The sequence below is a fragment of the Rhinolophus hipposideros genome, assembly GCF_964194185.1.
Source record: "Rhinolophus hipposideros genome assembly, chromosome: 23".
Lineage (NCBI taxonomy): Eukaryota > Metazoa > Chordata > Mammalia > Chiroptera > Rhinolophidae > Rhinolophus > Rhinolophus hipposideros.
In genome coordinates, this window is record NC_138069.1 from 3364509 (window position 1) to 3380872 (window position 16364).

General features: G+C 40.1%; 1 protein-coding gene across 1 annotated transcript in view; it reads left to right on the forward strand.

The window, feature by feature from the left end:
* The window catches only part of CANX (calnexin), a 31154-nt gene that overhangs the window by 12307 nt on the left and 2483 nt on the right, over nt 1-16364 (forward strand). Inside the window, exons 2-14 of the mRNA XM_081035925.1 lie at nt 2251-2427; nt 2711-2784; nt 3343-3401; nt 3856-3997; nt 4441-4522; nt 5014-5206; nt 6813-7002; nt 10042-10155; nt 10814-10970; nt 12156-12371; nt 13058-13177; nt 14087-14213; nt 14381-14460. Of these exons, the coding sequence (XP_080892051.1) occupies nt 2254-2427; nt 2711-2784; nt 3343-3401; nt 3856-3997; nt 4441-4522; nt 5014-5206; nt 6813-7002; nt 10042-10155; nt 10814-10970; nt 12156-12371; nt 13058-13177; nt 14087-14213; nt 14381-14460 (1728 nt within the window). The 5' untranslated portion in view covers nt 2251-2253. The remainder of the gene's footprint in view (nt 1-2250; nt 2428-2710; nt 2785-3342; nt 3402-3855; nt 3998-4440; nt 4523-5013; nt 5207-6812; nt 7003-10041; nt 10156-10813; nt 10971-12155; nt 12372-13057; nt 13178-14086; nt 14214-14380; nt 14461-16364) is intronic.

Sequence of the window (16364 nt, forward strand, 5' to 3'; positions counted from 1 at the left end):
CAGCAGGGTCCTTTTCTGGTGAATGCTTTGTCTTTGCCTAGCAGAGAGCTGCCATCTCTGTGTCCTGACCGGACTTTCCTCTTCACAAGCACTCTTATGTGGACACCAGTTCTCCTGGAGTAGGGTCCCACCCTTAGGATCTCTTTGAACTTAATTACTTGAAGGTTGTACCTCCAAATACAGTGGTACCTTGGTTTTCGAACGTAATCCATTCCGGAAGCCCGAGTTCTGAAATGTTCGAAAACCGAGGCATGGTTTCCCCGTAGAAAGTAATGCAAAATGGATTAATCTGTTCCAGATTTTAAATCAACCCCTAAAACTGCAAATTTAGCATGAATTTTACTATCTAATGATACCATTGATCCATAAAATTTACGGTGTTCGTAAACTGAACTGTTCATCGCCAGAGACGTTCGAAAACCGAGGTACTACTGTATAGTCACATTGGGAGTTAGGGCTTCAACATATGAATTAGGGCAACGCGATTCAGTCCACGACACCAGTATATCAACAAATTAAAAATTATTGAAAAAACAATCAGTCCTGTCCTTTTTAAAGGTAAGTATAGCTGACTGGACCATCTCCCTGACTAGCTTTTCCTTGTGCAAGTCTTCCAGCACCAATACTTGGTCCTAATTAATCCTGTGGTTTTGTGCTTTACTTAATTACTGCTGGTTTGACCACATTTTATTTCACTTTTAAAAAGTTGTAACCATATGTTGTTTTAGCTAGTTTTGGGCTAATTTAGTTTGTAGCTGATCCCTGGGAATCCAACCACCATTTACAGCATGGTTTCTGTGAGAGAGAGAACTTGGGAGTTGTGTAGAGTTGATTTAGATAAAAGTGTTGAATCAGCCTGTGTGGCTTTAGAGAACCTCTTGTAGTTGTAAATAAACAAAGCCGTATTGCTACGTCAAGTATATTATTTTGACGGCAGACAATAGGAATCTTTCCAGTGAATAAAAGATTGCTGGTATTTTGCACACATGTAAGAAACCATAGCATAGAGAGTGCTCAGTTGACATAGAGAGTTTTTTCTAAAAAATACCAGTTCCCAGAAAGGTTGTTTTTATTTAACACTTTTGTTTTATTGAATTCTAAACATTTAGGAATCTAGCGAACTTGACCTTCTTCCATTTTTGTGAACACAGTCCTAAGATGCGAGATACACCAAATGATACACGGAAGTCTAGTTCTGTGTGCCGAGTTACTCGCTTTAAAGGGTTAGAGTTTACAAGGAGTTAGGCATTGAATTCAGCATTAGAATAACTATTTACACTTTTCCTATACACTTAGTTGGTCAGATGGCAGCCATGGTTGTGAATTGGCGCCATTGAAGTTGATAAAGGAGCTCCGACTTCAGTTTTTTCTGTTTTTCTTTGTTTTTGCCTGAGAAGCAAAGGCCTCCATTGTAAACAAGAGACCAAAAAAATTAAGCTCTTTTTTAAAATTGTGGTGAACACACGTATCATATGATTTGCCATCTAAGTGTACAGTTCAGTGGCGTTAAGTACACTCACATTAGTGTGTACCTGTCACCTCCAGTTCCAGAACTCTTTCCGTCATACAGATTTGGAATTCTGTACTACATCCTACCATGTTATTTTGTGCATCCAGGTGGCTCAGTTTCGGTGGTCCTTGGAAAGAGGACCCCCATGACAGTCTAACAACAATACTAAAGGCACTTACGTGTTTAGAAAATAAGAGAGAAAAGTAGCTGGTCCTTGGTTTAATATTTTTTGTTGTTGAGTCTTAAAACACTCATTTAAAACTATATCTACACTTGATCTTTGCATAACAGCAGCGGTATCTGTATTAAGTAATGTGAGGCTAGTTAGTGTCTCTTATCATTTCATTGTAATGTTTTAATCAGTGCTCAGTATGAATTAATACGTGAAAGGGGCTTTTGCCCATTGTCAGGCTTTTTACAAATGCAAGAGGTTAGTTTGAAATTGTATTTGAACATTCTAGATCTGTGTAGCTAACATATTCTGTGTGAGGACAATTGTTTATGTTTGAGTTTTCTTTTGAAATTTTCTTGAAATTGAATCTTTTGACTAACTTATTTTAGGAAAATGCCTGAATCTCTCTGGGCTTACTTTCTTTATCTGTGAAATGAAATATTCCCAGTAAAATTCCTTTCAGCTCTAATTTGAAAGCCTTAATTTTAAATGAGAGGGGTTCGTGGTCTTCACACAGTTTTTAAAAGGAGGTGATACATTTGACTTTCTTTACTCTTTTTCTATGTAGATCATGGAATGGAAGTGGTTGCTGTGTATGTTCTTGGTCCTTGGAAGTGCTGTCATTCAGGCTCACGAGGGACATGACGACGATGTGATTGATATTGAGGATGACCTTGATGATGTCATTGAAGAGGTAGAAGACTCGAAACCGAAAGCAGAGACCAGCTCTCCTCCATCTCCCAAGGTTTGACATGGTCTTTGAATCTATTTGCCTTACTTCTTGAGAGAATCAGAGGGTGAAGATACATTTGCATCCTTTTCAGAGGGAGAGCAAATCTGCTAAAATACTTACTGATCTCTCTGGCAGCCTTTGTTACATCTTGCCAAAGATAAATTATATGGATTGAATTCAAGGACCAGCTATGAAAGTTTGTGATAATGGGAAGCAAACCAAGAGAATAAATCCTACTAAGAAAGGAATGTTGTTGAAAATATCAATTCTCAATTCATTTTTACATTTAACACAGGTCACCTACAAAGCTCCCATTCCAACAGGGGAAGTGTATTTTGCTGATTCCTTTGACAGAGGAACTCTGTCGGGGTAAGTGTCTCTTAGGGGAAAAAAACTTAGAGGCAAACATCATGTAAATGAGATGGAATACTAGACTTCTTTTAGTATAGCATCTTCTATAGTGAAATGTCTAATTTTTATATCCCCAGTGTTGATGCCTGTTTGGGAAAGTCATCTTTTAAACAGGTGGTTCTCGCTTCCATTCTCCCTCTTCTTCACCGTACATTTTGTTCGAGAAAAATTTTTTTCTCTTGAGCCTCAAAAAATAGTGGAATTTTTTCGTGGGTTTGGTACTTCTTACAGGTTTGTGAATTGAGTACAATATCGCTACTTATATGGCAGACTTAAAAGTTGAAAGTAGAGTGGTTAAGTAGGCAAGGAAGAGCTGAATAGTATTTCCTTTTTTTTAGTATTTATTTTTTAATTTTATTTTCTTTATTTTTTTAGTATTTTTTTTTTAAGGAAAATAATAGTTTTTCCTAAATAGTATTTAATTGCTTTTATTAGTATTTACATTGCTAGTATTTACAGCAATGTACTACAAAACTATCATTTTGATCTTAATGTTGGGGTTTGTCTTAATTACAGGTGGGTTTTATCCAAAGCTAAGAAAGATGACACTGATGATGAAATTGCCAAATATGACGGTGAGATTTAAATTTGATTTAAATACAATAATACTTCGAGGTTTGAAGTGTTTCCATGGTATCTCTTAAGACTAGTTTAAAAGGAGTATATATACATTTTCCTTAGAAGTTTTTCTGTCTTTATGTGTTCTATTATGTTTTGTAGGGTTAGACCTCTCTCTCTTATGCCATAAAACAGACACGTAATTTATCACCTGTGCTGTTGTATGTTGGAAGTGGAAGGTCTTTTCTAGGCATTAGTAAAATAAATATGCTACAGGTTTTTAAAAACCATGTCCTAATATTTGTCAAATACATGTGTGTTTAATATTACTAGGCCAGCTCCCATAGGTACATGGAATATGTTAAAATATGCCAGTATGATATGCTTGCACAACTTGGAGTTTTGTTTGTTACCATTTAAACATCCTTCAAGGGATAGTTCAGGAGTGGACCTTTTGTGTGTATTTTGTAGGAAAATGGGAGGTGGATGAAATGAAGGACACAAAGCTACCAGGTGATAAAGGACTTGTACTGATGTCTCGGGCCAAGCATCATGCCATCTCCGCTAAACTGAACAAGCCCTTCCTGTTTGATACCAAGCCTCTCATTGTTCAGTAAGTGAAGCACATCTTCGATAGACGCTTTCTAGGAAGGGTGATCTCAGAAGACATTATCAAACTATGAGAATTATTATGTGTTACAGTATGGATTTTTGAGTGTATTTAAGCATCCCGTAATCTAATACTTTTTTCTACCCAATAAATTACTTTGAAAGAAACTGGATAGTCTTCCTCTTGATAGCAAATGAACTTCTGGACTTTGCAAAAAATACTTGCTGGAAATCTGCATTAAGCTTTCATTTTATTTTACTTATTTTGTGTGTGTAGGGGGAGGGGGTTGGGAAGCCATTCAAAAGTAACAGAATATGGAATCTTTCCTGAGGATAAACATACGACCTTTGATTAAACCTGTGACCAAGATGGGGAAAGGGGAAAGCATTAAGAAGTTTGATCTTTCAAAGTGCCATATGGTTTTTTGCTTTTCTCTCTGAAATTAGGTATGAGGTTAATTTCCAAAATGGAATAGAATGTGGTGGTGCGTATGTGAAACTGCTTTCCAAAACCCCAGAACTCAACCTGGTGGGTACTTCCTATTTCTTTATGTGGCCATCCACAATTACCTTTTAAGACTCTTAGAGAAACGGAAAGAAAATTTTGTAAGACCTGTGAAAATAAAGGCCTCTTCTGCTGTTGAAATATTTTAGATGGTAGGGAATATTGACTTTGACATTTTCTGTGCTTTTAATTTGAAATGTGAATTTCAGAGCTATTCTGTCTTATCCCTGGTTTCTGTTCTGTGTAATTATTAGTTGTAGCAAATGTATTTCTTTGTTTTATGAGAGAAGCAGTAACTATCTAGATATATATGCATTATTTTTCTCATGTAAAATTTCCTAGTAATTGCTGGTTATTCCTTTTCACTGGTATTTAGATGAACCTCATAAACAAACCAGCTTTCCCTGTAATGTGATACTAATTTATTTGGGATTTTATAAAAGGACATAACACATTTTTGAAAAGTTATTTGAACACTTTGATTTACTTAAAATAATCCATTTTTATTTCTGAAGGACCAGTTCCATGACAAGACCCCTTACACGATCATGTTTGGTCCAGATAAATGTGGAGAGGACTATAAATTGCACTTCATCTTCCGCCACAAAAACCCTAAAACAGGCGTATATGAAGAAAAGCACGCTAAGAGGCCAGATGCAGATCTGAAGACCTATTTTACTGATAAGAAAACACATCTGTATACATTAAGTAAGGAAAACCTTTAATTTGGGGTTTATGGCCCTACGGGCTTATCATTCGCTTGGGTTGCACTCCTGGAGAAGACTCAAGCCTACAAATCAGAGTCTCTATTGATTTAGTATCTTAGTGGTGAAATGAGCTTCATTTCTCAGCATGAAAAGACGTTTCTCTTCCAGTTTCAATTGAGAATTGGGGTTTGAAGCAATTTTACGTTCCATAAAGAGCTTCTTCGCTGATGCCCTCGTTTCTGCACTTTATTTTCTTGTTGATAAAATGTTAAGTCACAGGACATACAGTAGAAATATATGCAGTATTTTCAAATTACCTTTTAGTTGAACTTTGCTTGGATGCTCCAATACCTGGACAGTTGAGTCTAATCCTTTGGACATTGAAATGGATTTATTTTAATGAAGCTTTTTCTGCTGGTTTGAGATCATATAGAGACATGCCTCTTAAAGAATACAATAACCTTTTTTCTTTATATAACAAAGTAATACATATTCAATATACAAATTCAGAGGATAGAAATAAACATACAGAAGACATTCAGAATTATCTGAAATACTAACATTGTGATATGTGTTTAGCCATTTGTGAATAAACATGTGTACATGTATAAACACGTGTAATTTTTTATTGAAAGTTAAACATCCTATATTTCACTTGCTCTCTTAACTTTACAAGTGTGAGAATACATATTGATAACACTGCTACCTTCATCACCATTGAGAACGATGGCATAGTATTCCGTTGTCTTCTGTAGTACCGTGTTTCCCCGAAAATAAGACCTAGCTGGACAATCAGCTCTAATGCGTCTTTTGGCGCAAAAATTAATATAAAACCCGTTTTTATTTTACTATAATATAGGACCGGGTCTTATACGATATGATATATGATATGATATGATATCATACCAGGTCTTATATTAATTTTTGCTCCAAAAGACGCATTAGAGCTGATTGGCGAGGTCTTGTTTTCAGGGAAACACGGTATTTAGAAGTGCTGTGACCCAGTCAGTTGCCAATGAGACATTTAGGTGTGGGATCCAGACTTTAGCCTAAGTCACACTTCAAATGCCTTTATGGATTTAAAATTGCGTTTTTTCATTCTCCATTGGACTCCAAAAGTACAACCATAGGTAGACATGTGGTTTAATAAATAAAAAGGTTTGTGTGATTTGAAATTTTGGTGGCAACTCAAAAAATGAGGAAATGGACCTTTTCTACTGGGATGATTATAACTATAAATTTATTTGCCTGTTGACTGGTGTGTAACCATTTGTGTCAGGCCAGTATTACATTAGTTTATGTACCTTTGGGTTTTGGGATGTTTTTTATGTCCTTAAATGAAGTCTTAGTGTTTTAAATTTTATCTCATCTGTTTTAATTCCTAAAGATCTGAGCTTGTAGAATTTACAGGTAAGGAAAAGAGGATTAACTGGCCTAAGGCCCCAAGACCCTGTTCTGATTCTGTTGCCTGAGGTCTTTACTCTGTGCTTCCTTCCGCTTCTGTTAGAAAAATGATCTTTTGTTTTGTGGTAACTGGTGTTGTGGTAAGGAGAGCTTGGAAAAAGTGGTTAGTTAACTCTTTAAAATTGCATTTAATTGTTTTTCAGTCTTGAATCCAGATAATAGCTTTGAAATATTAGTGGACCAATCTCTTGTGAACAGTGGAAATCTACTAAACGACATGACTCCTCCCGTAAATCCTGCACGTGAAATTGAAGACCCAGAAGACCGGAAGCCCGAAGATTGGGATGAAAGACCAAAAATACCAGATCCTGATGCTGTCAAACCAGATGACTGGTGAGTCTGAGTGCAGCGGAGCAGTTTGTGTATTCCGTATGGCTTGAACAGCTGAATATTGATCGAGATCTGATCATTTCAGTAATCTGTGATGCAGTCAGTCTAAATAAATGGTAGGAAAAATATAGACCACTGTAACAGAAAGGGGGCCATATTGATCACCTGGATTGCCTCACAACATCTTGCAATCAACAAAATGCTGAAATCGATAAGAGTTTGTTTGTGGCTGACACGGTTGGTTTGTGGCAAAACCTTGGGTCTCTTGGCCTGGCCTTTCCAGTGCTTCTACTGTGTTTCCCCAAAAATAAGACCCAGCCGGACCATTAGACCCAGCTCTAATGTGTCTTTCGGAGCAAAAAGTAACATAAGACCCGGTATTATGTTGTATTATAATTATGAGACCGGGTCTTATATTACTTTTTGCTCCAAAAGACACATTAGAACTGATGGTCCGGCTAGATCTTATTTTTGGGGAAACACGGTGTGTATTCACATTGAAGCTGGAGTCCTGAAATTTTAAATTTTAATTTGAAAAATAGTCTTCTTCCTATTTAAACAAAACTCAAGATATCTGCTCTGTGCTGGGCGGTGGAATCCAAAGCCACATGACCTCAGCTGCCCACACAGCTCCCAGCTCTGTTGTGAGGCAGGTAAATGAAGTTGGCATGCATATGTGAGTGGTCTAATAGTGACCAAGGCACCAGCTGTACCGAATCCAGGGATGTTTTCTCGGAGCAGCGCCAATCAAATTGAGACTAGGAAGTGGGCGAGAGTTAACTATGTGGTGAAGATGGGAAATGGTGTTCCTGGTTGAAGAACATGAGGTGCTAAAGCAGAGGAGAGCAGGTGTGAGCTCGATATGTATGAGGGAAGTGGGGTACATGTGGCCTTTTATGTAGGGGACAGACTGGGGAGTGATGAGAAATGAGAACTGGCAGGTGGTGCTCTTGTATGTGACCATGTGTGAAGTCGGTAACAGTGACTTTGGGAAATGTCAGAAAGTGAACAAGCAAATAATAAAGCAGATCTTCATTTGTAAAGGTATCCCCTTAAGCTTGGCAGTGAAATTCTAGTTGATATTTTCCTCCCTTCAAATTAAAATATGGGTACCTGAACTTTTATTCTACACCTCGTGTAAATGCCAAGTTTATTTGTGTGTTTGGTGAACATTAGTTTTGGACTCAGCCTTGTTGGTCAGTATCGTGTTCCTTAACTATCTGTTTTATTTTTTTATTTTTTATTTTTTTAAAGATTTTATTGGGGAAGCAGAACAGGACTTTTATTGGGGAACAGTGTGTACTTCCAGGACTTTTTCCAAGTCAAGTTGTTGTCCTTTCAATCTTAGTTGTAGAGGGCGCAGCTCAGCTCCAGGTCCAGTTGCCATTGTTAGTTGCAGGGGGCGCAGCCCACCATCCCTTGCGGGAGTCGAACCGGCAACCTTGAGGTTGAGAGGACGTGCTCCAACCAACTGAGCTATCCAGGAGCTCAGCGGCAGCTCAGCTCAAGGTGCCGTGTTCAATCTTAGTTGCAGGGGGCGGAGCCCACCATCCCTTGCGGGACTTGAGGAATTGAACTGGCAACCTTGTGGTTGAGAGGACGCGCTCCAACCAACTGAGCCATCCAGGAGCTCAGCGGCAGCTCAGCTCAAGGTTCCGTGTTCAATCTTAGTTGCAGGGGGCGGAGCCCACCATCCCTTGCGGGACTCGAGGAGTTGAACCGGCAACCTTGTGGTTGAGAGCCCACTGGCCCATGTGGGAATCGAACCGGCAGCCTTCGGAGTTAGGAGCACGGAGCTCCAACCACCTGAGCCACTGGGCCCGCCTAGCTGTTTTATTTTGAGGGTGAAGATGTGAATGTTGCGCTTAAAAGGGTCAGATAAATGTTATACAAGTTCAAATTCTCACACAATTAATTTAAAATAACATAGTTCAAAAATAAGCATAATCCTGAGCAAGGATAGATGATGTCCTTGCTTTCCAACTAAAGTGGCACCATCTTGCAGCAACTGCGTGAAACTTTGAATGTAGTACTTGACGAACTCTTATTTTGAGTTATAATTCACATACTAAAATCTACCCCTTTAGATTGTACAGTTTAGTGACTTAGTATACTTTCATTGTTGCGCAACCATCACCACTGTCTATTTCCGGAACATTTTTATTACCCAAAAAGAAACCCATCCCATTAAGTAGTTACTCCCTATTTCTACATTCTCTTTTTTCTGTCTATGAATTTGCATATTCTCCACATAGAATAACTTGTGACCTTTTGTCTGCCTTCTTTCACTTAGCATAACATTACCAAGGTTCATCCATGTTGGAGCATTATCAGCGTTTCATTCCTTTATATGACTGAATAAATAGTCTGTTGTGTGGATAATACCAGTTTTATTTATCTGTCTCGTAGTTGATTGACGTTTAGGTTGTTTTCCCTTTTTGGCTATGGTTTTAACTAATGCTTCCATGGACATTCCTATACAGGTTTTTGAGTGGATACACATTTTCATTTCTCTTAGGTATATATCTAGGAGTGGAATTGTGGGTCATACAGTATCTCTGTGTTTAACTTTTTGAGGAACTGCCACACTGTTTTCCACAGTGGTCGTCCCATTTTGCTCTCCCACCAGCATGTATGAAGGTTTCATTTTCCCCACAACCTCACCAACACTTGTTTTTGTCAAGTCTTTTTTTATTATAGACATCCTTAGTGGGTGTGAGGTGCCATCTTATGGTGGTTGTGATTTGTATTTTCTTGATGGCTAATGATGCTGAACATCTTTTCATGTGCTTTTGGGGCATTTGTATGTCTTTCCAAATTATTTGCCGTTTTTTAATTGGGGTATCTCTTTATTATTGATTTGTATGAGTTCTTTATATATTCTGGATACTCAGCCCTTATTAGATGGATGATTTACAAATAATTTCTAGGAAGAATTTTAAGTTTTGAGATTAAGATCTAAATATTTTTAGATTGCTCTGTTGGCACCGTACTATGATTCTCTGGCCAGTGTTGTAACTGGCGTTTCCCTGTGTGTTTAAGGGATGAAGATGCCCCTGCTAAGATTCCTGATGAAGAAGCCACCAAGCCTGACGGCTGGTTGGATGAAGAGCCTGAGTACGTAGCTGACCCAGATGCGGAGAAGCCAGAAGATTGGTGAGCGCTTTAGCCAGCTATATAAATGACAGGCTCCTTATTGACATAACAGTTTATACTCAAGTACCGCCAGGTGCCCAAACTTAAGTGTAGAGCTCAACAGATTTAATTATATTTTCATATCTCTTTTTAAAAAATTTTTTATTGGGGAATATTGGGGAACAGTGTGCTTCTCCAGGGCCCATCAGCTCCAAGTCATTGTCCTTCAATCTAGTTTTGGAGGGTGCAGCTCAGCTCTAAGTCCAGTTGCCGTTTTCAATCTTTAGTTGTAGGAGGCGCAACTCACCATCCCATGGGGGAATTGAGCTGGCGACCTTGTTTCTGACAGCTCGCGCTCTAACCAACTGAGTCATTTGGCCGCCCCTCTGGCAGCTCGTTGTCTTCAGTCTAGTCGTGGAGGGCGCAGCTCACTGGCCCATGTGGGATTCGAACCGGCAACCCTGTTGTTCAGAGCTCGCGCTCCAACCGAGCCATCCAGCCGCCCCTCATGTCTCTCTTTTAACGTTGTGAAAACTCCTTGTTACTAGAAATGCAGAAACAAGATGATGTTCATAGTATGACACTGAAAGCATTCTTACAGGCCTTCCAGGGAGCTGGGGATGGCAGTTCACAATCCTGCATCACAGAACCCGTTTGTAATTGGTTTATGTCTCCACAGGGATGAGGATATGGATGGAGAATGGGAGGCTCCTCAGATTGCCAACCCTAAGTGCGAGTCGGCCCCTGGGTGTGGTGTCTGGCAGCGACCTATGATTGACAACCCTAATTATAAGGGCAAATGGAAGCCCCCCATGATTGACAATCCTAACTACCAGGTGTGTGCCCTGGATGTGCTTCATTGATCTGCTTGTGTTCAAATAGAGGTTTTCTCTGCAGTGAGGCCGCCAGGTTGATCACTATTTTCAAGCTATTGAATTACAAAGTAAACTTCATAAATGAATGTGTTCAATGTTGAAAAGATAAACCTAGAAACTGGAAAGAAGAGCTTTCGTAATTGCTTTGTAACTATGTTTAAAAGCAAAGAAAGAAAATGGCCGACTTACAGTTTGGGCACCCTGCTATCGTGTAGTGGGGTGCTGCAGCCACAGGATGGAAATTGGCAATCTGTGTGGTGGGGTGGAAGGGGGACTGGGAGTCGGTTTCCCAACCACCAGTCCGCTCGTTGCTTGACCTCAGTATCTTGAACTGGAAAAAGACTGTGAGGTTCAAATGAGATGATGAGAATACAGGTAGTGATGTTATAAAGCTTCATGTTTACTATGGATATGTAATCACTCAGACCCTGGCCTCGTTTCTGTTTCCATCCTAGTCAAATGATTTATCATCATTAATTTCCACTTTGTCACACTTCAAAATGTAAGATTTAGGTCTGTGTCTATGCATATGCCATGTGTATACATTTCTGTTTTAAAATGTGTTTTTTAATTGTGCAGTCAAACAGTAAGGTTATAAACTACCCTTTAAAAACACTGCCCTTTGGCTCTTCTGTTGATGGCCATTTAGGCGGGTTGCCGTTTTCTGCTTGTTGAGCTCTTGGTGCAGTCATCATCTGTGTACATGTCTGGGGGCACGTGGTGACCGTTGCTCTAGGTAGTTATCTAGAGATGAAACTGCTTGTTGAAGACCACGTACATTTTAAATCACCACTAAAGAAGTCTATACCCACATATGCTCCCACTACTACGAGGAAACTAGTTGCTAAGACTAGATAGAGGCTGTTGGCATGTGCCAGGCAGAGTGAGGTGTTGATTTGAATCAAGGTGGATGTTACTAGAAATGTAAAGCATTTGGAGTCCAGACATCTTAGAGGCAGAGTATATGGGCTTAAACATTGTTTTCTTCCTGTTACTCAATTAAATTTCATAAAGTTGGCACTTACCTTCATTTATCATGCAGAATTCATCTTAATTCTTATTTAGGTTAACTGTAAATTGTGTTGATCATTACCTGAATTATTTTTTTTTTTTACCTGAATTATTTTTAAAAATACTTTTCTCTAGGGAATCTGGAAACCCCGGAAAATACCAAATCCAGATTTCTTTGAAGATCTGGAACCTTTCAAAATGACTCCTTTTAGTGCTGTTGGTTTGGAACTGTGGTCCATGACCTCGGACATTTTTTTTGACAACTTTATCGTTTGTGGCGATCGAAGAGTAGTTGATGACTGGGCCAGTGATGGATGGGGTCTGAAGAAAGCTGCCGATGGGGCTGCCGAGGTTTGTGCTGGCTGTTTCTTGAGCATTTATACTTGTAATTACAGGTAACTAGTTGCTACTTTTGTGAAAACCTATCTTCTAGGGTTTGTCTTTTCCCTTATTTGGGTATATTGGCATAAAAAATAATCTTATGGCTGCTAAAGACAAAATATTGGGTTGCTAAAGACAAAATATTTGGTTTTAGGACATGATTACATTAATCTAATGCAGTAGCTTTAGAATCTATGTTTCATGTAGGGAATTTTTATTACTATTGTGTTAAAATATATTTAACAAAATTTGCCATTCAGAGTATATTTTAATGCACTCTTAAATGTTGAATCTTGTTTTTTCTACTATGCGGAATTTTTAAGCAGTTGGTCATATGACTGAGCTGTGAATTAAAGACCTAGAGACATTAAGATCAAAAAATTCTTTATATACTGGTCCCTGAAATTAAGAGAGCCTTTTGCTGGTGATTAAGAAACCGGCTTTTACACCTGTGAAAGGAAAATCAACCTTGATCAGAAAGACAAAAGAAAATGGAGGCTTTTCTCTTCTTTCCGTTTTATGCTGTATGAACATCTTGGCTTGAACCCTTTGAATGGAGCTTGAGTCGCTCTACACAGTCACCGAACAGCAGTCCGGTGCAGCCTGTATTGGTGTCAAAAGCCAGAACTTAAGGTGGTCCCTGTCTTGTTTTTCAGCCAGGTGTAGTGGGGCAGATGCTCGAGGCAGCGGAGGAGCGTCCCTGGCTCTGGGTGGTCTACATTTTGACTGTAGCGCTGCCTGTGTTTCTCGTTATCCTCTTCTGCTGTTCTGGAAAGGTATGAGGTTTGATTTGGTTTTGAGTCACTTTTAGAACGAACTCTTATGATGTTAAAAAAAATAACTAAGATCTGTTGCCTGAGATTTTCTTTGTAGCAACTCAGTAGTGACGGGGCCCCGTTTGGTGTTGGCTTCTGAAAACTTATTCACTACTCTCAGTGGCCATGGACTGTGCCCAGACGGGAGTGGGATTTGTAGCCCTCTGTTTCTAGTAATATTTAAGAGTAACTATATTATTCTTAATATTTGGCAGCAGCTTTCTGGGGTGGGGAGGGAAACAACAGAAAAATACTTATGTATAAAACCAGCCATCTGGGCACAAACCAGCTTTTCCTCTGGCATAGATGTTTCTATTTATACACTTTATAGTTCATTCTTAATTTCTCATTACCTATTCCTCCCTCAGCATCCCTACGCTTTTCCCCAAAAAATACATGTGGGAGTAGTACAGCCTTATTTTAGTTTTTCTTGTTCAGCCTTTGTCACATGCAATCGAAAAGAGAAGAACATTTTGTCTAGGCTCTCTATTTCTATTAAATGATGTTGCTTCACCTGCATCTTGAGTGCTGCATCTTTGCTGCACTCAAGATGCTTTGTAACTTGGTCCCAAAGTGCTTTTTCCAGCCTTAGCATCATCACTATTCTGCAAGTCTGTGCCTCAGTCATCTTGACTGTTTACCCCTGCACGTGTTTGTCTGACCCCTTTGTTTGCACTGTTCCCTCTGTCTTGAACCCCACACTGTCACCCAAGAGAAAGTTCCCAGGGCGGGAAGGCCACCTTACGCACTTCTGTGTATCTGCCCCAGTCTGCAGCCTGGTACACAGCATGGCTCATAGGCCTTCAGTTGTTGTCTAACATGCTGCGTAGCAGTGGGGACAAAACTGTTGTCCTCTGGGGAACATTTCAGAAGCAGTCCAGTCCTGCGGAGTACAAGAAGACGGATGCTCCTCAGCCAGATGTGAAGGAGGAGGAAGAAGAGAAGGAGGAGGAAAAGGACAAGGGAGATGAGGAGGAAGAAGGGGAAGAGAAACTTGGTAAGAAGTAGACTCCACAGTATCTTCTGTAAGCCCACAACCTAAGTTGTTTCAAATCCTTCTAAGCGACTGACTGTAAAGGTTGTTTTAGGTGCGTCCTAATGCTAATTGTCTAATTACTGAAAACAAGTGTAAGGTTTTGCTCAGTTGTTTGACTTCTGTCTTAGACGAGAAACCAAAAAGTGATGCTGAAGAAGACGGAGGCTCTGTCAGTCAAGAGGAGGAAGATAGGCGACCTAAAGCAGAGGTAACAGAACGGGGTACCTTTCCTATTTTAAGGTTCAATTAAGTAGAGGGAGTATTTTCATCGGGTAATTTTAATAGCTGTAGCTGTAAATGCTGTTATAGCCAGTTTTGCAAAAGTGAAATTCTTAGAAATACAGATCAACATGTTACAACTTCACATTACATCTGAATCTCACAAGTTTTTTTTCTGTGCTGAAAATGATTTATTTATTTTTTTTAAAGATTTTATTGGGGAAGAGGAACAGGACTTTATTGGGGAACAGTGTGTACTTCCAGGACTTTTTTCCAAGTCAAGTTGTTGTCCTTTCAATCTTAGTTGTGGAGGGTGCTGTTTGGCTTCAAGTTGTTGTCCTTTCAGTCTTTGTTGTAGAGGGCGCAGCTCAGCTCCAGGTCCAGTTGCCGTTGCTAGTTGCAGGGGGCACAGCCCACCATCCCTTGCGGGAGTCGAGGAATTGAACTGGAAACCTTGTGGTTGAGAGATCGTGCTCCAACCAACGGAGCCATCCGGGAGCTCAGTGGCAGCTCAGCTCAAGGTGCCGTGTTCAATCTTAGTTGCAGGGGGTGGAGCCCACCATCCCTTGCGGGACTCGAGGAATTGAACCAGCAACCTTGTGGTTGAGAGCCCAGTGGCCCATGTGGGAATTGAATCGGCAGCCTTTGGAGTTAGGAGCAGGGAGCTCTAACTGCCTGAGCCACCGGGCCTGCCCCTGAAAATGATTTTTAGAATAAATAGAAGATTATAGGGGAAAACTAATAAAATGCTTTCTAAGATGGCAACTGTTTTATTTTACCGTTCTGTCTCTTCAGCCACCTCTCCTCACTGCCCTCAAAAAGTATTTCTTGCACAAATCATTGCATTCTAAAATTTTTGTCCCTGTTGCTCTTGGAGTGCTCGTTATGTGCCGAGCATCATCAGTGAACAAGACAAAGATACCCTGCCTTTGGGGAGCTTAAATTCTAGTGGGAGGAAACACTAAGCAGTAGACATAAGGAAGTAAGTGAACAGTATGTTAAAAAGCAATAGGCCATGAAAAATAAAAGTAGGCCAGGAAAAGGTATTTAAAGTGCTGGAGGTGGGGTAGGCTGCAGTGTTAAAGACGGTAGGCCTTGTTGAAGAGGTGACATTTGAGCGAAGATTTGAAAGAGATCAAGGACTTTTCCATGGAGATGTCCATGGGAAGAGCATTCCTGGCAGAGAGAACAGCCAGTACAAGGACCTGAAGTGGTCGTCGGGAAGACCAATATGGCCGACAGAGTAAGCAGAGAAAAGCGGGGTATGGGAACGGTTCCAGGTTAGGTCCTCACCTAATTAGGTCTCTAATTAGGCTTTGAACGGGCTTGGCTTTTCCTCTTAGTGAAATGGGAGTGACCCAGTCTGATTACTCTAGCTGCTATGTTTTCTACAGAGCAGGGAGAATCAGGGAGACTAGTTAGGAAGCTGCTGTGATAATCCAAGCTAGATATGGTGGTTCTGAGCAGAGTAATAGGCAAGGAGGGTGTGAGAACTCGGGGCTTCTGGATCTGGATTTTCTGGTGGATTGGTTATCAGGTATGAGGGAAAGAGAGTAGTCCACACCTTTCCAACCAGGTGCCTTTTCCAAGCACTTCTCAGTTCCATTCTGTTTCTTCCTGGAGAACTACCCAGTGTCCACTTACAGCGCCCACAGCTCGGCCCTCCTATTGATGAAGGTCAATGCTGTTTATATTTTCAATGGATATATTCTGACTCAACTAGAAAGTAGAGTTCTTTCAGGTAGGTCCCGTCTCACATGCCTTTTTATAAATTCCCAGGCTTCCTCCCACTAAGAAGTCACTGTGTAGAATACACAAAAACCCTGGGCTTGTAGTCTTGAGTATTCTGTGGGACTCAGCTTGGATAGGCTTCGGTCTCCGTGAAACCCAGCT